General features: G+C 39.4%; 1 protein-coding gene across 1 annotated transcript in view; it reads left to right on the forward strand.

The window, feature by feature from the left end:
• Nucleotides 1-24346, forward strand: part of BMERB1 (bMERB domain containing 1) — a 131711-nt gene that overhangs the window by 65573 nt on the left and 41792 nt on the right. Inside the window, exon 2 of the mRNA XM_021001857.2 lies at nt 21299-21422. Within this exon, the coding sequence (XP_020857516.1) occupies nt 21299-21422 (124 nt within the window). The remainder of the gene's footprint in view (nt 1-21298; nt 21423-24346) is intronic.

Raw genomic sequence — 24346 nt, forward strand, 5'->3', positions numbered from 1 at the left:
ACTCGTTTGACAGTTCTGACAGTTCTTTCTGAACAAAGAATAATTTGTTCTTTCATATCAAGCTCTCCAAGGACCTATAAACAAATGTGATACCCTCACCTTAGAGATGGTGAAATATATTCATCACTGAGAGGTTTAGTGACTCATTGAGGGTCACATAACAATTAGGGAAAGTGTGAAGTGTGGTTATGACTCATGTGATTGATTGTTTAGCAAACATTACTAAAGCTCAGAGCCATAACCAGTTATTTTTGTGCCTGGGACAAGTGCCATAAACCATATCCTCAGTTGATTAAGGTGGGGGGCAGCAGACAGAGACCCCCAGATATAAGCAACTTCTGGGGTAGGGGGAAAACTCCAGATTGTCATTTTGTAACTTCCTGTTTTAAGTAGTTTTTCTTGTTAACTAAACTGCTGAAGGATTGTAAATGTTCTTAGTTTTATTTAAAATTTAGCACTCTGAGGCAAAACCCCAGTCACTCCATCCTGATTCTGCATATACCAAAGTTTATAAAACCACACAAACCTAGGGTATGGTGTGAGCAAAGACAGGGGTAGAAATTTTTTTTAACCCTTCTCAGGACATTAAATAGTGGCAAATCTTTATCCTTTGAAGATTTGCATTACAATTTTTGGTTTTAGAAAGAGGTATAAAGATAAAATAATAATGGTAGTCAGTAAGTATGTAGCATTTTGAGGTTTAAAAACATCATCTCCTTTAATTCTGACAGCACCTCTGTGAGGTAGGTACCACTGGTAGTCCATTACAAAGATGAGTAAACTGAGGCACAGAGAGATTAAGGGATTTGACCATGACCACTTCTAGTATAGGTTGGATGTGGAATTCGAACCCAGGAGTTTTCTCCTGACTCCAAGACTACTCCTCTTTCAAACTGTACCATGCTGCTGTTTCTTTTTTTTTTTAAAAAAATATGAATTGGGGGCAGCTAGATGGCACAGTGGATAGAGCTCTGGCCTTGGAGTCAGGAGGACCTGAGTTCAAATCTGGCCTCAGACACTTGACACTTACTAGCTCTGTGACCCTGGGCAAGTCACTTAAACCCATTGCCTAGCCAAAAAGCAAAAAAAAAAAGTGAATTGGACAAACATCAATGAACATTCCCATATATGAAGAAGAACAAAAAAAGTTGTATATGAAACTGGGAATCTCTACTACATCCTTGGGTTTTTTAAGTATATGCCACATTTAACATGGTAGCACTAACATTGTCTTATTTTTCTGTGTCCTCTTCTGAATTTCCTTCTACTCTCTTCCATGTTTTTTTTTTTAGAACAGGGAATTGGGGTTAAGTGACTTGCCCAGGGTCACACAGCTAGTAAGTGTTACATGTCTGAGGCCAATTTGAACTCAGGTCCTCCTGACTCCAGGGCAGGTGCTCTACCCACTGAGCCACCTAGCTGCCCCTCTTTCATGTGTTTAAAAAAAAAAGATTCAATTGATGTTCTTTTCTTTCTTATTTTTTGCTTTACTCTTACAAGCTGCTAGTTGCCTCCCCTATTATTACCTCTCCCCAACAAAAACATTCTCTCTCTCTCTTTTAAACAATTTACTTTAAGCAAAGCAAATTCACACATTGGTGGTTCTGAAACACTTACGTCCCATCGTTCACCTGTATAGTTTATCTCCTCTCTGCTGGGAGATCATAAGATCATAATGGGAAGCAGCTTCATCATCCATCTCCTGGAGTTGTGGCTGCTCATTGCATTAATTAGAGTTTTTCTTTATAGTATTAATAGTCACTGTATATTATTCTGGTTCTGCTCACTTCATTTTGTATCAGTTCCTATAAATCATCCCAGATTTCTCTTAATCCATCCCTTTCATTATTTCCTACGGCTCAGTAATAGTCTATAATTTTCATATCCCATAACTTGGTCAGCCATTCTGCAATTTATGAGCTAATCTTCTAGTATCTATTTCTTTGCTACAACAGAAAGTACTGTTAATATTTTTTTTGTAATATATGAGACCTTTAATTATTTTTGCTCTCTTTGAGCTATATTCCTAGTAGTAATATCACTGAGTCAAAGGGAATGTAGAGTTTAGTGACTTTTGGGGTATAGTTTAAAATTGCTTTCCAGAATGGCGGGATCTGTTCACACTTCCACCAATAGTACACTGATGTGCCTGTCAACCCACAGCCTTGCCAATAGTTGCGATTTTATATTTTTGTCAGCCTTGCCAATCTGATGGGTGTGAGGTAGACTCTCAGAGTAGTTTTGGTTTCTTAATTAATTTAATCACTTATAATTATTTGGAGCATTTTCCCATAGAGTTATTAATATCCTGCATTTTCTCTTTGGGGAATTGCTTATTCATATCATTTGACCATTTACTTATTAGGGAACTATGCTGCTGCTTATAACAAAATTGAATTTCTTGTGGGGCTTTAAAAAAGTGACTCTGAAAGGTGTTGCCCAAAGATGAGCTCCAAAAATGTTCTGAACATCAGCAGCATAGATATTTATTAGCTGTGTCACTGTGGATGAGTTATCTAATTTCTCTGAGCCTCAGTTTCCTTTTGGTAGAATGGGAATAATAGCAACTACCTCATTAAGTTCTTGTTAAGATCAAAAGAGGTAATATATGTAAAGCCACTTTGCTGTTTTAAAGACACAATTATCATTACTTTGAAAGATAATATTTAGTTACATAAATTTTAGTGCAGTATGTTTGTTAAAATCAACAAAAATATAATTATCATATTATCACCATGCATATACCTAAAATATAGGCTATCACTTCCAAACCAGATTCTCTGTTGGTGGTGCCGGTGCAGTAAATAGAGCACTGGACTTAGAATCAGGAAGATTTATGTTCCTGAGTTCAAATCTGGCCTCAGACACTTACTATCTGTTTGACTGTCAAGTCACTTAACCCTGTTTGCCTCAGTTTCCTCATCTGTAAATGAGCTGGAGAAGGAAATAGCAAACCACTCCAGTATCTCTGTCAAGAAAACCCCAAATACGGTCATGAAAAGTCAGACACTACTGAACAGCAACAGCCCTGTCTGCTCCCTACCTTATAAGCTTAGTCATGATTTTCTTTCATGCTTTCACCTTCATGGTGAATTTTTTTTTACCATTTGTATTTTCACCTCTCTTGTCTTTTATGGACAGTCACTTCTGTTTACTTTAGCTGATGAGCAGGTTCAATCATGAAATCGACATTAAGTGAGATCATCTCACCAAGGGAAAGCATGAGTATGTAAAGATTGCTCCCTTTGTACCTCCTCATTATTAGCAACAGTTTGATGTTTGCATTTTTTTTTTTTGCAGAGCAATTACTGTTGTGTCATTCTTACTTGGCTCTTCCTGTGTGAGCCCATCACTCTGCTGTAATTTTTTCTTACCATCCCCAGGAAGGACTATGATGCTCTGTAATCCAGTCAAGCTGTTCGTATTCAGTTGGGCTCGATAACCAAGGTGGTGGGGGAAGCTGAAGCTGAAATGACTCAGCTGCTAAGCAGGGATCTCTGCCTATGTTTTGGCATCATAGAGAGTTAGAGAGTTAGAGAAGAGAGTGACCTCAGAGGTCATGTAGCCCAGTCTCCTTTATATTACAGATGAGGAAACTCAGGACTGTTGAGGTCCTTGACTTGCTTAAGATCATACAGACAGTAGGTGAGTTCGGCTGTATTTGAACCTCACTCCCCTGACTCTAGAAGCAATGTTCTTTCTGTTGTACCATTCTGCTTCCACCTCTGTAATTCCTCAGACCTTGTAATAAGGCTTTGGATACATGCCCACAGCGGTAAAGTAGGATCTTCTGGTCCCCTTGAGTAACAAGGCTTTAAGGACTTTGCTTCATAGCTTGCAATATTTCTGGGGGAAAAAAACCTAACCCAAACTATAATATATAAAAAGAGTTTTTTTAAAAAAAACATAGCACTTTAAAAATAAAAAATAGATTTATTATTTACAAAAATATTTTAACCTTTTGATCTATAATTAAAATTATGCTTCAAAGGACTTTAATATCATTAAAGTAGGTGCTCACAACCTATCTCCTCACCCTGTGTGATTCTGGTCTGTGTTCTATAGACTGCTTCATTCTTGTGCCTGCATTGAATGGGGTCAAGTAGGTAGCATAATGGATAGAGGGCCTGGAGTCTGGAAGATTCATCTTCCTGAACTCAAATGCGACCTCAGACACTTACTAGCTGTGTGACCCTGGGCAAGTCACTTAACCCTGTTTGCCTCTGTTTCCTCATCTGTAAAATGACCTGGAGAAAAAAATTTCAAATCTCTCCAGTATCTTTGTCCAGAAAACTCCAAATGGGGTCCCGAAGAGTCAGACACAATTGAAAATGACTGAACAACAACAACAATATCCACATTGGATAAATACTTTCATTCATTCAGTGCCTAGTACAGTGACTGGCAGTAGCAAGCAAGAACATAATAAATTCTTTGCATTTATTTATTTATTCATTCATTCATTCATTTACTTATTTATTTATTTATTTGTTTGTTTGTTTGTTTGTTTATTTGTTTATTTATTTATTGTTTTCAACATTCACTTTCCCAAGATTTTGAGTTCCAAATTTTCTCTCCATCTTATCCTTCCCCGCAGCCCAAGATGGCATGCATTCTGTGTACCCCTTCCCCTAATCTGCCCTCCCTTCTATCTCTCCCCCTCTTCTCTTATCCCCTACCCCTTCTCTTTTCCTGTAGGGCAGGATATATGTCAATACCTCATTTCCTGTATTTCTTATTTCTCAGTAGCATGTGAAAACAATTTTTTTAACATGTTTTTAAAACTTTAGGTTACAAATTTTCTCCCTTCCTCCCTTCCCACCTACCCTCATTGAAAAGGAAAGCAACTCGATACAGGTTATATATGTATAGTCATGCAAAACACTTTCACAGTAGTCATGTGAAAAACTAAGTATATTTCCCTTCATCCTATCTCCCCCCCCATTTATTCTATTCTTTCTTTTGAACCTGTCCCTCCTCAGAAGTGTTTGCTTCTGATTATCCCCTCCCCCAATCTGCCCTCCCCTTTATCATCCCCCTGCTCTCTTGTTCTCTTCCCCCCTTATCTTCCTGTAGGGTAAGATAGATTTCGATACCCAATTGAGGGTGTGTGTTATTCCCTCCTTAAGTCAAATCCTATGAGAATAAGATTCACTCATTCCCTCTCACCTTCCCCCCATTTCCCCTCCACTGTAAAAGCCTTTTCTGGTCTGTTTCATGTGAGATAATTTACCCCATTCTGCCTCTCCCTTTCTCCTTCTCCCAATATAATCCTCTCTCACCCTTTAATTTTATTTTCCAGATATCACCCCTTCATCTTCAACTCACCCTGAGCCCTCTATCTATCTATCTATCTATCTATCTATCTATCTATCTATCTATCTGTCTGTCTGTCTGTCTGTCTGTCTGTCTGTCTGTCTGTCTGTCTGTCTATCTATCTATCTATCTATCTATCTATCTATCTATCTATCTATCTATCTATGGAACATAATAAATTCTTACTGATTGACAGATACATTCTTCCACCAAGGATTCACCCAATGTGATGACGATCTGGATTTTTTTCACATTTCCCAGTGCAGTCCCAGGATGGTCTGTCTTTTACTCCTTTAAATTCCCACATAGTCAACCCACTGCTTTGTCTTTGATGATATAACTTAATATTAAAATGTAAGTGTTATTAATTTTGTTCCTGTTGTTTTTTAAGAGTATAAAAACCATTCATAAAGTAGTAAAAATGAAACTGGATTTAGAAAATACAAAACTATCAATTATAAATTGAAAGAAACTATAATGAACAGATTTATGTGTAATAATAATAAAATAGGCCATGAGACATGAAAATAAAATGAATATTTTATATCCCTAAATTTTGCAAGTAATTTTTTGCTATAGTTATAATTTCATATTTAATATTTTAGAGGTAAAGGACAGCAGCCTATTTTACCACAGAACCCTATTCACATCATGTGGAACTCCAGGGGTCCATGGAACAGAGTGTGATGAATATTGTTGGATGGAACTTTAGCATGAAGCCCCAAACTCTCATTTTACAAATTGGTATCCTAAACACCTTGCCTTCCATTTTACTGAAAAGGTTGAGTCCATGAGGTATGAGCTCTTTTATCTACACTCTTCTTCGCTTTAACATATTCAGTTTCAGATGAAGAAATATGCCCACTCTTCTCCAAAGCCAGCCCCTCCACTTTGTTCTTTCCTCTATCCCTTCCTGTTTCTTGATAGCCTTCATTCCTACATTTATTCCCTTTCTCTCTAGACTTTCCAATCTCTTTTCAATTTGTTCTCTTCTGCTTTACTCATTCATTCATTCTTTTAATGAGTATTTATCATTAGTCAGTGAATAAGCATTTATTAAGCACTTACTACATACCAGACAGGGCAGCTAGGTGGTGCAATGGATAGAACACTGGGCTTGGAATCATGAAGACCTTTCATGGGTTCAGATTGGGCCTCAGACACTTACTAGCTGTGTGACCCGAGCAAGTCATTTAATCCTGTTTGCCTCAGTTTCCTCATCTGTAAAATGGGCTAGAGAAGGAAATAGCAAGCCATTCCAGTAGCTTTGCCAAGAAAACCCCAAATGGGGACACGAAGAGTCAGACATACTGAAATGACTCATCAACAACAAATATGCCAGGCATGGTTCTAAGTGTTGGGGATACAGCAAAAGAGTTAGTGGAAAAAAACGGGATGTATACAGGAGATGTTGGGAAGGTAGAAACAAGAATGGATATATGGGGCAGGTGGTTTTGAGGTATTCAGAATTAAAACAAAGTTGCAATTTTGAGGGAGTGAGAGGATGGTGCAGCTCTTGAAAGTAACAGGGAACTTCAAATGATTCCTCTGCTCTTGAACTTAACTTTCTACCTTGGCTACCTTTTGGTTACAATATTAAGCCTTTAATTTTTTTATGTGACTTTCAAAACCCTTTATATTCTTGCCCCACATTTACTTAAGCAAAAATTTCCCCCCATCCTACCAACATGAATTCTGTATTTAGCCCTCTTTAGATCCCCTTGTCATACCCTACCCCCACCCCCCATATACCATGCTTGCTTCCATCTCTTTGCCTTGCTGTTTCTCCTGTCTGTAGTTCATACCATCTTCCCTATTTTGTTCACATTTCAAAGCACAACTCACTTTCATAAATACTTCTCTAATGACTTTAGCCCACATTCATCTCTTATCTCACTGAATTCTTTTTTCACTTAATGTCTGTAAAATCCAATTAGCACCTTCTTACATGCAGTATTATTCTCTAATTGTCTCACACCTCAAAATTTAGTACTTTTTTCTATCAGTATTTAATGCTAATATAAATAGTTCTGTCTTCTTTCCTCATTGTTTCTTGGATCTTATGTCTTCAACCTCCTTGTTAAATAGTTTGTAAGTTACTTGAGAGCTGAAAATGTTTCCCACTTGTGATGCCTTAGTATAGTGCTGGGTAGAGAGATGGTTCTCAAAAACTATTTGATTGGTTTATCAAAGGGATGACTGGATCTCTTGGCTCTGGCTTTTCCTGGTCTCTGTGCTGGGGAAACATCATGTGCAAACAAAGTGACCCGTATGTGGCCTCTGGATCACAAGTGGAGAACAATGCTTAAGATTAATAATGCTTATTAGCAAAATGGGCTTTTTCTCAAGAGAGAGGGGAAAGAGTGTTGGGGCCCAGAAAAACAGCCAGATGCATTTGAATAACAATAATAATCGGTAGTATTTATATAGCTCTTAATATGTGCCTGGCACTGTGCTTAGTGCTCTACAATTATTATCTCACTTAATCCTCACAACAACCCTGGGAGGGAGGTGCTATTATTATCTTCATTTTACAAGAGAGAAAACTGAGGCAAAAAGGGGTTAAGTGACTTGCCCAGGGTCACACAGCTAATATCTGAGAACGTATTTGAATTCAGGTCTTCCTGATTCTGGACCTGGCACTCTATCAAGTATGGCACCTGGAAATGACAAGCAGAAGGAAAGAAATCATTTCCAGGGGAAGCAACTGAAGGCTCTTTCATTGGCCAGGGTAGTCAATCCTTAGTGCAATTTCTAAGAAGGGGACCCCGACTCCGAATTCTTATGGTTCCTCCTCCTTTTGCCTACTATGTACATCCACCTTCCTTACCTCTTGCCCTCCTCCTCAGTTGAATTCCTGGTAGAATTCGAAAAGTTGATCTAGATTCCCAGGAGCCATACTTAATGAGATAAGTAGAGGAAAGGACAGAGGTCATGAGCAGCTGACTTACAGTCTGTTACTTTATTTTCCTTGAAAATAGTAATTCAATAAAAGCAAAGGGCTATTTATCATTCTATTCATTATGATAAGAAAGTAATTCTTTTGGAAACATACAATGCTCTATAATATAATGTTTGGGAATAAATAAGCTTTACCGGGCAATTAGCTTAAGTTAAACAAACAAAACAGAGACAACCTGATGTGTTATCAGCAGTCTTTAAAAAATGAATCAGTCTGGAAGAGAAAGAGCTAAACCTACCACTTTGTCCTAAAATTGTCTGATTGGATTACCTTGTGCTTACAGGTAGAAAATAAGATTGATTCTGCCCAACCTCAGACACTTTTCACATTCTAAGATGTTTAAGTAATGATCGAGAGTTGGGGATGTACCACATTCAGGACCATAAGGAAAAGAAGAAAGAAAAAAGAAATGAATCAGGGTATCCACAACCCAAGAATGTAATTCAAATATTCACCCAATGGTTAAGAACTCCTTTGGGAGTGTGGGGATGTTAGACAACAGGAAGAACTTCCTGGATATTGGTGATTTGCATTTCTCTAATAATTAGTAAATTGAAGCGTTCTTTTATGTGGTTATTGATAGTTTATATTTCTTCTGTTAAAAACTTCCTGTTTATTCCTTTTGACAACTTATTTATTGGTGAATGGATCTAATTCTTATACATTTGTATCCATTCCTTACATATCCAAGATATTAGGACTTTATTAAAGATATTTGCTGCAATATTTTCCCCCTAGAATGGCTGAACAAGTTGTGGTATGTGAATGTAATGGAATATTATTGTTCTTTAAGAAATGATCAGCAAGCAGGTTTCAGAAAAACCTGGAAAGACATGAACTGATGCTGAGTGAAGTGAGCAGAACCAAGAGAACGTTGTACACAGTAACAGCAACATTTTGCAATGACCAACTATGAATGACTTAGCTCTTCTCAGCAATATAATGATCCAAGACAATTACAAAAGACTCACGATGGAAAATGCTGTCCACATCCACAGAAAGAACCATAGAGTCTGAATGCAGATCAAAGCATACTATTTTAACTTTTTTTGTTTTTTGTATTTTGTGGCTTTTCCTTTTTGTTCTGTTTCTTCTTTCACAGCATGACTAATGTAGAAATATGTTTACGTGATTGCACATGTATAACCTACATCAGATTGCCTGCCATCTTGGGGAGGGGATTTGGGAGGGAGAAAAAATTTAATACTCAAAATCTTATAAAAAATGTTGAAAACTATCTTTACATGTAATTGAAAAAATGCTATTCACCAGGGGAAAAATATTTTCCCCACTTAACTCTTTCTCTAATTATTCTATGTACGTTGATTTTGTTCATGTGAAACCTTTTCGATTTTATATAAACAAAAATATCCATTTTACCATGATTTCCTCTATTCTTTAATTAACAATTATTCTCCAGATGTATTACACAAGGGTCCTCCTTATGTTCTCCTCTATTTTCATTTTTATGCTATGACCATTTTAATTTAGGTCAAGTATCCACTTGGAACTTATTATGATATGTAATGTAAAATGATGGCTTAAACTTAATTTCTAGGAGACTAGGATTTTGTCAACAGTTTTTATCAAATAGGGAATCTTTGTCCTGTTGTTGGTGTCCTTGGGTTTACAGAATACCAGGCTACTATGTCTGACACTTTCCCAGAAAGTGATTCTTCACAAATATAGCACTATCCTGGTTGTGGTTCCCATGAGAGGGGAAAGAACTTGGGGTTGATATCCCCCAGATCTTTATAGTCTTTACAACTCACAGTACAAATGAAGTTCAAGGACCAGTTTGGTTCCTCTGCTTTGGTGGTTCTGGAAATCTGGCCTGGGGACTCCTGGGTCTCTCTGAGACCCTTTCAGAAGGTCTTCAAAGTCAAGATGATGGTTACATACATATAACCTATATCAACTGCTTCCTGTCTTAGAAGGGGGGAGGGAAGGGAAGGATAGAGAAAGTTTGAAACTCAAAATTTTTTTTGAAGATGAATGTTAAAAATTATCTTTACACGTAACTGGAAAAAATAAATGCTCTTAACATTTAAAAAAGTCAGAACTGTTCTCACAATATTGCTAAGATGTCTACATTTCTAATGTGGTAAAAAAATTTTTAGTTTATTATGTATTTATTTTTAACATTCTTTTAAAATTTGAGTTCCAAAGTCCTTCCATCCCTTCAACCCCTCCCCCATCCACTGAGAAGGCAAGCAATATGATATCAATTATACATGTGAAATCATGCAAAACGTATTTGCATATTAGCCCTATTGCAAAATAAAAAAGAAAAATAAAGAAAATGAAAAGATTATACTTCAGTTTGTAATCAGAGATCATCAATTCTCTCTCTGTTGGTGGATAGCATTTTTCCTAAGTGGTAGATATTGATAGATATAATAACCCACATAAACAAAAACTCTCTGGAGGGGGGAGTCCTTAATTAAAGGGCAAAAGGGTGCTATAACCAAAGTTTAGGAAAAGTCAGGCTAAGGAGCAAAGAGTGAGTGAAGCTTCCTATTCCTTGGCTCCAGCTTTGGTTTGGTCAAGAGACTTGGCATGGTACACAAGCTTCTCTGTTTGGACTTGGAATTTGTTTTACCCTTCTACCTCTGCCTTTCCACTACTGCCACATTTGGGATCAAGAGATTCTGAAGTGAGGGGGAAGGGGGAAGGTTGCTTTAGAACACTATCTGCCTCCCTTCCCCCACCCCAAAACCTGACTCCACCCTGTGTGCGTAGTCCCATCACCGCTGCATTTCTCTCTAGCAGCAATCCTTTCTCTGTGTCCCCTAACCCTCCTTTTAAAGGTTATTCTAAGGGTATAACTCAGGTGTCAACTTCATCATTAATGGAGGTTCAGCTAGGTATTAAGCAACCTTCAACTTCATTAAGAAGGTAGGGCTAACTCAGGATCCTCAGTGCAGCCTTATAAAGAGCCAACCCTGTCAAAGGAATTTCACAACTTGTTAAGGAGACTTCATCAATGTTAGAACAAGTCTTCATTAGTGATAGAAGATACTTTTGTATCTTCTGCAGAATTTCACAGCTGGTTCCAGAGTAGTATTTACACATGTCCTCCATACCTAAAGAATCACTATAGATTGTGAGCTTTTCATTAGATGATGAGCTCCTTGAGGGCAGGGACTGCCTTTTACCTCTTTTTGTATCCCTAGTATAGCGCCTGGCACATAGTGGGCACTTAATAAATGCTTCTTGACTGATATTAGTGCTGAAAAGATGAGATTTTGTGTCAGGGAGCAGCTATGGATTGTTGGAAGTTTTGTAGAATTTTTCAAACACAATCATGTCTGCTCTTTTCTACTTAATTCTGAGCCTATCCTGTAACTGGGGAGACAGCATGATATAGTATGAAGAACACTCTGTCTGGAGTCAGAGGACCTAGATTCAAATCCTATGTCTGGTACCTATTTACCTGTAAAGCCTTGGGCAAGTCACTTAACTTCAGTTTCCACATCTGTGAATTGAAAGGGTCATACCAGATAGCATCTGAGATGCCTTTCAGGTCGAGACCATGATCCTGTAACATCCAGGAGGTGGAAGTGGTAGGTTGTGGGGCAGCTAGGTACAGTGGATATAGTGCTGGGCCTGCAGTCAGGAAGACTCATCTTCCTGAATTCAAATCTGGCCTCAGGCACTTACTAGCTGTGTGACCCTAGGCAAGTCACTTAACCCTGTTTGCCTCAGTTTCCTCATCTGTAAAATGAGCTGGAGAAGGAAATAAAATAGCAAACCACTCCAGTATCTCTGCTAAGAAAACCCCAGATTGAGTCACAAAGAATCAGACACAATTGAACAAGTGGTAGGTTTAATGTCTCCTTCATTGGAAGGATGCAAACAAAGCCTGGATGACCACTTTTCAAGTATGTTGTGGAAGTCGTATTTTTCAGGTATGGGCTAGACTAGATGATCCATAAGCTTCCTTCCAACTCTGAAATGTTGTGATTCTGTGAGTCACTGTTTCTCTGCAATGCATCCTGTAGACTGTGGATAGCATCCCACTCAGTGGGATCACAGATCCATTGGAGAATTGAATACTGCGTATATTGTTTGTATCTTTTGTGTTGATATTGTTTCCTTCCCCAAAAAATGTAAGCTCTTTGAGATCAGGGACTTTTTTTTTGTCTTTTTATTCCCAGCACCAAGTGCAATGCCTGATACATGATAATTAGTCAGCTAATCAACAGGCATTCACTAAGCTCTTTTGCACTACACCAGTAATAGGACAAAGGCAGAGGAGTCAAGGATCGTAGACTTCAGGTGAACTTGCTTGTTACGATCAAGACTGTGAAGAGAGAAGAGGAAAATAAGGCAAGGTGAACTCAGAGAAGAGGGTGAATTGGAATGAGTAGAAGTCACGGTGAGAACAGAAACCAGGTTTTGGAAGAATAAAGTAGAAGGAAAGATGAATTGATAGGAGGTGATGATCAGAAAGGAGTTTCAGAGTTCTGGATTGTGGGGGTAGCATAGTCATGGCTAAGAGGATAGAGATAGTGATTGTACCTGGGATTCCATTGGAATAGAGAACTTCCAGATGAGGAAGCTTCCTCTTCCAGTTTAGGCTGTCACCTTCTATGTACAGTGTCAGAGAGTGGTGTAGGGCACCAAGAAGTTGGTTAAGTGAGTTGACCAGTGCTGCACAGTCACTATGTATTAGAATCGGGACTTGAACCCTAGGTCTTCTAGCACCAAGTTCAGCTCACCACTTTGCCAACCTGCCTCTCTCTTTCATATACATCTTGAGCTCTAGATTATCATACCTCTTCCCTAGAGGGAAAGAAGTACCTCTTCTCAAGATTCCTCATCAGGGTCAGCCCAAATACCAGCCAAGTGTTCATTTCAATAAATGAAGTCAGGCAATGCCACTTCACCTTTCCCGGGGGTTGAGGAAAAGTGCCAATCCACGAGGTATGATTAATTCTCGTTATTCTACACCCAACTTCCAGGGTATGGTGCCATTTACAGCATCTGTACCTCTGAAAGTACTGAAACAAGATGAAGAAAAAAAAGTAAAAGATCATGTTAGTGCACTGCTGGCTCTACGCACTGGCTGGTGTCTTAGGGGACTGATGATTTGGGCGAGGTTTAAGGCTGTGGACAAAGAGAATGAGAAACAAAATGTTTCCCATCCAAACTGTGATGGGAAACCAGGTGCCATGAGACTTTGTGCTTTGGATCAAAGATAATCCTACTAAACAATGAATGCTAGAAGAAAGAATGAAATTATAATTTCAGCGATGAATCATCAGGACAAAACACCTTTAATCAATGATATGAACAAGTACAGGCAGTCCCTGACTTTAAAATTCAGTGTTTAGCACAATGCCTAGCACACTGTAGGCATTTAATAAATGTTTATCGATCAGCTAAAAAACTCTGAATTAAAAATAAGCCATTCATACAAAGGGCTACTAATGCCTCTGTGCACCCCCCCCAAATTCTTCCCAAACCCCATTCCTTTTTCTACACATCTTCCTTACTTCCCATCTGACAGTGCCTTGGGAACTACAGTGGGAAAAACCCCAGAGCTTTTTAGAGAATATTATACTTGGGAAATGAAAAGGGACTGTGAAAAGCAAACTGGCTTTGGGGAGCTGACCCTAGTTTCTCAGGCTGAACTGACTGGATTGCCCAAGAATATCTTCCTCAACCTCGCTTGAAATTTTTTTTCTTCACTTTGGATTGCTCACAACTCTTCCATCTAAAGGTTCTTCTGGTTAATGAGCATGCCCTTCTAAAAGTAGGAATACCTCTGAGAGGGTTAAAAGGTTATCAAGCATTCACTTCTTAGTTTGAATTAGTTCTTTGAGATTGCTTTGCTCCCAACAACTAGCTGATATTTAATGCATCGAATGGAAAGGGGAAGCCCCAGAAGTGGGTTAGGGATGGAGTGATTGGAGCACTTTGAGGGAGAGGGAAGGAACAACTTGAGGAGTGTGCAGCAGTGGGAGCTTGTGGCAAAGGCATGAAGGATGTGGGACAAAGAATACCACATGGTAGATGATAGGGTGCGAAATGGAGTTTAACTTTGGATCTAAGTAAATCCATCTTGGTTTTAAAAAACTACAGGATTGCGGTAGTTTGCTAAGTAAGCAAAATGTATAAAAATCCATGTCTGTGAAAAATTCCGTGCATCCTATATCCTATTTGAACAGATGTTTGTTAACTGTAGTTAATTGCTTGTACTATATGTCACCAATACTACTTTAATTGTCTTCACTATATATCACTTATATCTTTTTAAAGCAGATGTTTCTTAATTGAGTTTTTCTGTACTCCTATATATTCTTGCATGCCCATGTATTCTTGTTGGTATAGCCAAGCAGAATAATGAAATTGTTCCTTTTGATTTTGTTGCTTTTCTGTATAAAAGAATCCCCATAGTAAAATCTAATTGAATTTGTACTCAGATATATCTTTCTGTGCTGCATATCCCTTGCATTTTAAGTTAAAAGAAAAAAAATCTGTTGACCAGTGGCTGGGTCTCTTTCTTTCCCATTCTCTTCTTCCCCACTGCTGCAATGTATGGCCTTCTTTTCCTGGGATCCTGAGCTCCAGCTCCAGCTGCTGTCATCTAGTTTCATTATGTGTGAAACAGGCTCATGTGGCCTAGCTTAGGAATCTAACCATTATTTGCAGTGTGTCTTTATAAGGAAATGTTTTCAAGATTTTCAAATAACATATTTCCAACCTTACCTTCAAGACGTTACTCATGTCCATCTACCTCTTTTTTTCATGTTGTTAATTTTATTCTCTTTCATTCTGTCCATCCTCAAAAAGTGTTTGCATGTGATTACACCCCCCCCCCAATCTGCCGTCCCTTTTATCATACCCCACTCTTTTATCCCCCTGACCTCTACTTTCCTGTGGGCTAAGATAGATTCCCATACCCAACTGAGTGTGTATGTTATTCCCTCCTTAAGCCAAATCCGATGAGAGTAAGGTTCACTCATTCCCTCTCACTTCCCCTCTCTTTCCCTCCACTGTAAAAGCTTTTTCTTGCCTCTTTTATGTGAGATAATTTACCCCATTCTACCTCTCCCTTTCTCCTTCTCCCAGTACATTCTTCTCTCACCCCTTAATTTTATTTTTTAGATATCATCTCTTCATATTCAACTCATCCTGTGCCCTCTGTGTGTATATATACATATATATATATATATGTATTCCCCCTAACTACCCTAATAATGAGAAAGGTCTCATGAGTTACAAATATAATCTTTCCACATAGGAATGTAAACAGTTCAACTTTAATAAGTCCCTTATGATTTCTCTTTCCCATTTACTTTTTCATGCTTCTCTTGAGTCTTGTGTTTGAAAGTCAAATTTTCTATTGAGCTCTGGTCTATTCTCAAGAATGCATGAAATTCCTCTATCTCATTGAATATCATTTTTTTCCCCTTATGGATTATACTCAGTTTTGCTAGGTAGGTGATTTTTAGTTTTAAGCCTAGCTCCTTTGACCTCCAGAATATCATATTCCAAGCCCTCTGATTCTTTAATGTAGAAGCTGTTAAATCTTGTGCTATCCTGATTGTGGTTCCACAATACTTGAATTATTTCTTTCTGGCTGCTTGCAATATTTTCTCCTTGACCTGGGAACTCTGGAATTCAGCTATAATATTCTCGGGAGCTTTCCTTTTGGGATCTCTTTCAGGAGGTGATTGGTAGATTCTTTCAATTTCTAGTTTACCCTCTGGTTCTAGACTATGGGGGCAGTTTTCCTTGATAATTTCTTGAAAGATGATGTCTAGGCTATTTTTTTGATCATAGCTTTCAGGTAGACCAATAATTTTTAAATTATCTCTCCTGGATCTATTTTCCAGGCCAGTTGTTTTTCCAATGAGATATTTGACATTGTCTTCTATTTTTTTCATTCTTTTGGTTTTGTTTTATAAGGAATTATTTTCTTCAGTGAGCTTTTGGACCTCCTTTTCCATTTGGTCAGTTCTGCTTTTTAAGGCATTCTTCTCCTCATTGTTTTTTTTGACCTCTTTTGCCATTTGGTCTAGTCTATTTTTTTTTTAAATATAAATTTATTTCTTTTTAGTTTTCAACATTCACTCCACAAGTTTTTGAGTTCCAAATTTTCACCCCATCTCACCCCTCCCTCCACCCCAAGATGGCTTGCATTCTGAATATCTCTTCCCCTAGTCTGTCCTCTCTTCTATCTCTCCCCCCCCTTCTCTTATCCCCTTCCCCTTCTATTTTCCTGTAGGGCAGGATAGACTTCTGTACTCCATCTCCTGTATTTCTTATTTCCCAGTAGCATGTGAAAACATTTTTTTTAAACATATGTTTTTAAACAGAAAAGAGAGGTCTCTTACAGTGGAGGGGAAGCAGGGGAAGGTGACAGGGAATGAATAAATCTTATTCTCATAGGATTTGGCTTAAGGAGGGAATAACATACACATTCAATTGGGTATGGAAGTTTGTCTTGCCCTGCAGGAAAATGGGGGGAGAGGGGGACAGGAGAGCAGGGGGGATGATGGAGAGGAGGGCAGATTGGAAAAGGGTGTAATCAGAAGTAAATGCTTCTGAGGAGGAACAGGGTCAAAAGAAAGAGTGGAATAAATGGGAGGGCAGAGTAGGATTAAGGGAAATAGAGTTAGTTTTTCACAACATGTCTGCTATGGAAGTGTTTTGCATAACTGCACATGTACAACCTATATTGAGTTGCTTGCCTTTTCAATGAGGGTGGGTGGGGAGGGAGGAAGAGAGAGGATTTGAGGCCTAAAGTTTAAAAAACATATGTTTAAAAAAGAAATTTTCACATGCTATCGGGAGATAAGGGATGCAGGAGATGGGGTACAGGGTCTATCCTGCCCTACAGGAAAGTGGAGGGGGAAGGGGATGGGAGAAGGGGGGAGGGAGGGAAGGGAGGACAGACTGGGGGAAGGGATATTTGGAGTGCATGCCGTCTTGGGGTGCGGGGAGGGTGAAACGGGTTGGGAGTTTGGAGCTCAAGAATTTACGGAGGTGAATGTTGAGAACTACAAATAAGTAAATTCATATTTAAAAAATATATATGTTTTTAAAACTTTGGGTTTCAACTTTTCTCTCTTCCTCCCTCCCCATCCACCCTCATTGAAAAGGCAAACAATAATAGGTTATACATGTGCAGTTATGCAAAACACTTCCATAGTAGACATGTGAAAAACTAACTCTATTTCCCTTAATCCTATCTCCTTCTCCCCCTATTTTCCTGTAGGGTAAGACAGATTTCCATACCCAATTGAATGTATATGTTATTCCCTCCTTAAGCCAAATCCTATGAGAATAAGATTCACTCATTCCCTCTCACCTTCCCCTGCTTCCCCTCCACTGTAAGAGACTTTTCTTTTCTGTTTTTTTTTGTGAGATAATTTACCCCATTCTACCTCTCCCTTTCTTCTTCTCCGAGTATAATCCTCTCTCATCCCTTAATTTTATTCTCCAGATATGACCCCTTAATCTTCAACTCACCCTGTGCCTCTATCTATCTATCTATCTATCTATCTATCTATCTATCTATACATACATATAATTTTTTTCCTTCAACTACCCTAATACTGACAAAGGTCTCATGAGTTATAAATGTCATCTTTCCATGCAGGAATGTAAACAGTTCAATCTTAATAAGTCTCTTATGATTTCTCTTTCCTGTTTACCTCTTCATGTTCCACTTGAGTCCTGTATTTGAAAGTCAGATTTTCTATTTAGCTCTGGTCTTTTCATCAAGAATGCTTGAAAGTCCTCTATTTCACTGAATGACCATTTTTTCCCCTGAAGGATTATACTCAGTTTTGCTGGGTAGTTGATTCTTGGTTGTAATCCTATCTCCTTTGCCCTCCGGAATATTATATTCCATGCCCTCTGGTCCTTTAATGTAGAAGCTGATAAATCTTGTGTTATCCTGACTGTGTTTCCACACTATTTGAATTGTTTCCTTCTGGTAGCTTGTAATATTTTCTTCTTGACCTGGGAATTCTGGAATTTGGCTATAATATTCCTAGGAGTTTTCCTTTGGGGATCTCTTTCAGGAGGAGATCAGTGGATTCTTTCAATTTCTATTTTGCCCTTTGGTTCTAGTATATCAGAGCAGTTTTCCTTGATGATTTCTTGAAAGATGATGTCTAGGCTCTTTTTTTGATCATAGCTTTCAGATAGTCCAATAATTTTTAAATTCTCTCTCCTGGATCTATTTGCCAGGTCAGTTGTTTTTCCAATGAGATATTTCATATTGTCTTCTATATTTTTCATTCTTTTGGTTTTGTTTTATAAGGAATTATTTTCTTCAGTGAGCTTTTGGACCTCCTTTTCCACTTGGTCAGTTCTGCTTTTTAAGGCATTCTTCTCCTCATTGGCTTTTTTGACCTCTTCTGCCATTTGGTCTAAGTCTATTTTTTAAGGTGTTATTTTTCTTCAGTATTTTTGGGGGGTTTCCTTTACCAAACTGTTGACTCATTTTTCATGATTTTCTTCCATCACTCTCATTTCTCTTTTCTGCAGTTTTCCTGTACTTCTCTTACTTGATTTTCAAAATCCTGTTTGAGCTCTTCCATGGCCTGAGACCAATTCATATTCTTCTTGGAGTCTTTGGATGTAGGAGCTTTGAATTTGTTGTCTTCTTCTGGGTATATGTTTTGATCTTCCTTGTCACCAAAGTAAGTTTCTATAGTCTGAGGGTTTTTTTTCTGTTGTTTGCTCATTTTCCCAGCCAATTACTTGAGTTTTAAACTCTTTGTTAAGGTAGGGCTCTGCTTCCAGTGTGGAGGGTGTACTGTCTCAAACTTTAGGGGTTTTGTGCTGCTGTTTTCAGAGATACTTCTAGTGACCTGTAAATTTTCAGTTCTTCCAAGGTGGTATGATCTAAGGAGAGGTGTTTACTCCTCTCTGGGCTTGTACTCTGGTCTGTGAGTGACCACAAGCACTTTTTTCTGCCTTGGAACTGTGAGGAGGATTCGCTCTGCATTGCTGCCACAAGCTCCACTACTCTGGTACTCCCCCTTGCCCCAGGACCACCACCTAGGACTGCAACCCAGATCCAAGCATGGGCAAAGCAAGAATCAGCCAATCAATCCCTCCCCCATCCATGGGCTGAGACCTCCCTCCACTGCCCGCGGCTGGGGCTGAACCGTGCTCCTCTCTCATCCAAATCTAACAGACCTTTCCTATTGACCTAAGTTGTCTTTGGCATTTGTGGGTTGAGAAGTCTGGAAACAGCCACAGCTGCCAGTGATTCAGTCCCCTGAGGCCTGCTCCAGGTTTGTTAGGGACCAGTCTGTGCTGCTGCAGCCTGCACCGAACTGCACTCCTCTCTCAGCCTGGTGCAACAGACCTTTCCTGTCGATCTTCCAGGTTGTCTTGGGCTGGAAATTTGTTTCACTCTGTCATTTTGTGGGTTCTGCTGCTCTAGAATTTGTTTAGAGTCATTTTTACAGGTATTTGGAGGGGTTTGGGGGAGAGCTCAAGCAAGTCCCTACTTTTTATTCTGCTATCTTAACTCTGCCCCCATCCATCTACTTCTTGAGTAACACAGACAGCACTCTGGGTTAAGCCTTCACCTTGTCTCTGGATTATTACAGTGGCCTCTTAATTGGTCTCCCTGCCTTAAATCTCTCTCTCTCTCTCTTTCTCCCTGTCATCTCTCTCTTCCTCTCCTCTCTTCTCTTTTTCTCCCTCTCCTCTCTTTCTCTCTTTGTCTCTCTTTCTCCCTCTCTTTTCCCTGTTTAACTCATCCTCTGCACAGCTGCTAAAGTGCAAGCACAGGTCTGACGTGTCATTCTCTTGCTCAGTAAACTCCATGGGGATTCCCTATTACCTCTAGAGTTGAATGTAAACCCTTCCACTTAGCATTTAAAGCCCCTCACATTTTGGCCTCGACCAACCTCTCCTGCCTACCTCTCCTTAACATACTCCTTCTTCTAGCTACACTGGCCTTTTTGCCTTTTCCCCCAATCTCCTCCTGTCTCCATGCCTTCACATAGGCCTTCCTCCTGCCTGGAATGTGCTTCCTTACCTCCATCTCTTAGTATTCCTGGTTCTCTCCAAAGTTCAACTTGAATGCCACCTTCTACATAAAGTCTTCCCTCACCTCCCCAGATGCTAGTGCCTCCTTCCTCAAAGAATCATCTTGTATCTGTTTTGTATCTATCTTGTATATAATTACATATTTAAATGTTTCCTTCCCTCAAAAGAATGTAAGCTCCTTGAAGGCAGTGACTTTTTCATGTTTGTCTTTGTATCCCTAGCACCTTGTTGATTGATTAGTATCATGCTTTCATCAGCTTCAGGAGTGGCTGTAGTCTTATTTTGTAATAGTTTCCAGTCTTTCAAAGAAATATACCACCCCTTAATTTCCCATCAAGCTGGTCTCCTCCATCATGGCAACAGAAATTCTTCATCCTGGAAGATCTCTTCAGCCTTAGAACTCACACCTCACCTTTGCCCCAGAAGCCCTTCCCTCTGACTGGTTGCTCCTCCCAGAACCTCCATTTAAGAAGGGCTCCTAGGCTAGTCATGTCTTCATTTCCCACTGATTTGCACTCCTCCCAACTTCTCCATCACGTTCCCCCATTTCCTTCCCCCTTTTCAGCCTCCTTTTATGTACTGTTCTCCCCTTTAGAATTATAAGTTCCTTGAAGACAGGAATCATCTTTTTTTGTTTTTTGGTTTGTATTTGTATTTCCAGAGCTTAGCACAGTGTCTGGAACATACTAAGTGCTTAATACATGTTTGTTGACTGATTGACTAATTGACCAGTTCCAATTTACATGAATCCTGGCAAGTGGCTGTCACTTTTCCAGGATCCATAAATTAATCAATCAATAAACATTTATTAAGCATCTACTATGTACCAGGCACTAAATACTGAGTATTCTACAGCTGTCAGGGATTCAGCTAGCCTTCTCCAGAGGTCTTCTGTATATTTCTGTAGTGCTTTGGGGGTTTGCAAAATGCTATATATAACCTGGCATAACCTGGCTTACATGTCTTGTGTTTCTTCTGTCTGCACAGATCAACTTGACATCATTTCCATGGCTGAGACAACCATGATGCCGGAGGAGATTGAGTTGGAGATGGCAAAAATTCAGCGTCTTCGGGAAGTCTTAGTCAGAAGGGAATCAGAACTCAGGTTTATGTAAGTACCAGAGAAAGCAGTGCAGGAGACCAGCCAATTAGAAATGGTAGGAATGCTGCAAAGAGAGATTAAGACACTAGTGTTGAGGTAGGGGGCACATATTTATGGGATACTTAGTGGTTTGAATTTCTTTGAAAATGAAGAGGGCCTGATTGGGCAGATTGTATGCTCAGCAGTACCTAGGAATGATAGATGGGCTTTCCAGGGAAATTACCATTTTTCATTCGGAATCTGGCAGGGCGAAATGCAAGCTGGCAAAGCCAATCTGGGTAGTGCACAATACTGCTCTCTCCTTAGGATCACTTTATCCTAGAATAAGTTGAACAGCCTTGTAGGTTAAAAAAAAAACCAAAAACAATCACTCCATTTTATTTTCGTAGGAAGAGAAGACATATGTCTTTAACTGTGCTGCAAAGGACTAAAAGGAAAACCTTCATGACTATAAGCAAGAGAGATTTGCACTATATATTTTTTTCTTTCTCTGACAGTTTAGAAAAGGGAAAAAGTAACTATGGATGAGTCCCTCTGGATTAAGTATATATCTACTATCTGTCTGTCCTTATATTTTTCTGCCTACCTGTCTTTCTGTCTCTGTTTTTTTTTTTTTGGTGTCTGCCTGCCTACCTGTCTATCTTTCTGTCTCTCTATCTGCATTTCCGTCTATTTATCTGATTTTCTCTCTGTCTTTCTATCTACCTGTTTCTATCCATCTGTCTGTTTATCTGTCTTTCTCTGTCTATTCAGCCTCCTCAAAAATCCTCCTCTGATGCCATGTCATGGTACTCAGTGACTCTGGATTCATGAAGCCTGTACCAGTGAAACAAAAGTTCTGCCAGGTTCTACCAAAGTCCAAGAGGCTTCAAGTCCAGGCCAAGGGATGGATCACACACCTGAAGCATGAAAACCCATCTATCTCATTCAATTAAATACCAGAAACATGTATAAAGAGCCTCTGATGTGCCGGGCACGGTGCTAAATGTGGAGGGAGCCATCATCACCAGAAGGCTAGCCACCAGGGTGTGATTTTGGCAGGGGCTTGAAGAGGAGGACAACACCTCATGAAGATGATCTAGAAAGACTTGAAGGGATTATTACCTGATCAGTGGAAGGAATACCCACATAGACAGAACTGCAATGCCTTGAAATATAGGGATTTCAACCAGAGAATTTAGACTGTTTGTACTAAGCCTTTGGAGGCAGCAGCAGCAGAGGATGGCAGTAATGGAAATGTTGACGGCTCCTGCCCAATCAGCTCTGTAGTTAATAACCAAAATGAGATTGGTTTTTTATCATACCTACTGCTAAATAATCAGATTAATACCTTTCAGCCCATGGAGACCTTAGTGAGTCAGACGAATGCTTCATAGTTGAGGATGTTCTCTGGCTCCAAGCAGGTCCTCTAAGAATTAACTCAGTGACATGAGAGGGTCTCACATGCCTCCTGCTCCCTATCTGTCCTTGGAATTATTCTCCCAGAGATCTCCTTCCTCCAGCCTGCTCTTTCTTCCTCTTTGCCAGCTTGGGTCTTCCTTCTCCTGTTGCTTCTCCATCATCTCTTAACAAAGATGATGAAAAAGCTTGGGAAGGACATCAAAACCATCCCTAGCCATTCCTCACAGGATCACCTAGCTTACTTCGAGAGCACAGCTCAGGTACCTTCTCCTATTTTATTTTATTTTTACCATTCACCTGTTTATTATGGAAACACCTAGTATTCCAGTGTTGAGGCCAGCCAGAAGCTGGGGAAATATAGCTGTTGCTTTGGCTTTCTCACCTGCATTTTAGGGCAGACTGGATAAGTTGGGTCACCAGAAGCCAAAGTATCACTGACAGGGATTGTTGTTCTAGTGTTGTTATGTGTATCATTTTGCCCAGCGCCTAAATGTGAAATGGACATTGAAAGGGTCCTGCTCAGCCAAGCCTTGGGTTTGGGGCCTTTCAGTATCACATCCCTGTTGGGCAAGTTCCCTTAGGTGACAATGATGAGGGTCCTAACCAGGTGCTACCAAACCCAAGGTAGTCTCCAGAGACCACGTTTTTACCTCAGCAAATGGCAGGTATGTGTTTATAAATACATATTCCTGCAGCAAGCATGTGTGGGTGCCCACCTAGTTACATATGTTTTCTTTTTTTCTTCCTTTCTTTCTTTCTTTTATTTTTGGTATATGTTTTCTTAAAACACAAATATGACAACATGAACTCCCTACTAAAAAATCCTTAATGATTCCCTATTGCCTCTAGGGTAAAATATAAAATTCTCAGCCTGGTATTGAAAGCCCTCCCCTAACCTGGTTCCCACCTGTCTCTCCAGTTCTAATTCATACTCATCTCCCTCACAAACTAAACTGATCCAGGCAAACTTGCCCCAGCACAGGACGTTCTTTTTCTCTTATTCCCTCCCCCACCTCTCATGTTTGGAATGCATTCATACCTCCCTGCCCCCCACCTCATAGGATCCTCTAGCTTCCTTCAAGAGTATGCTCATCAATGCAATGCGATGGAACAACGTGAAATCTTTATCCTGGGTGGGAGGAAAGGAATGACCCTAGACTCCTTTTGCTCTTCTGTATCAAGCCTTTCCTGATCCCCAGTTGGAGTGCATTTTCCCTCTTGAAATTCCTTTGCATTTACTTCTCTGTATATATGTATTCTTCCAGTTGGGTTGTATGCTCTTTGAGGACAGGGATTATTTCACGGTTGTTTTTGTATCCCCATTGCCTAGCACATATTGGGCACTTAATGTTTGCTGAGTTGAATCATGTGCATGAAGGATTCCAGGTCTGAGTCTCACATACTTAATAATAATAGCTAGTATTTATATAAGTATGTTAAAATTTGCAAAGCTCTTTACAAATATTATCTCATTCAGTCCTCGAAGCAGACCTGTTTGGTAAGTGCTATTATTATCCCTATTTTAGAGATTA

The sequence above is a fragment of the Phascolarctos cinereus genome, unplaced genomic scaffold (genome assembly GCF_003287225.1).
Source record: "Phascolarctos cinereus isolate Bilbo 61053 unplaced genomic scaffold, phaCin_HiC Scaffold_4;HRSCAF=312, whole genome shotgun sequence".
Taxonomy (NCBI): Eukaryota; Metazoa; Chordata; class Mammalia; order Diprotodontia; family Phascolarctidae; genus Phascolarctos; species Phascolarctos cinereus.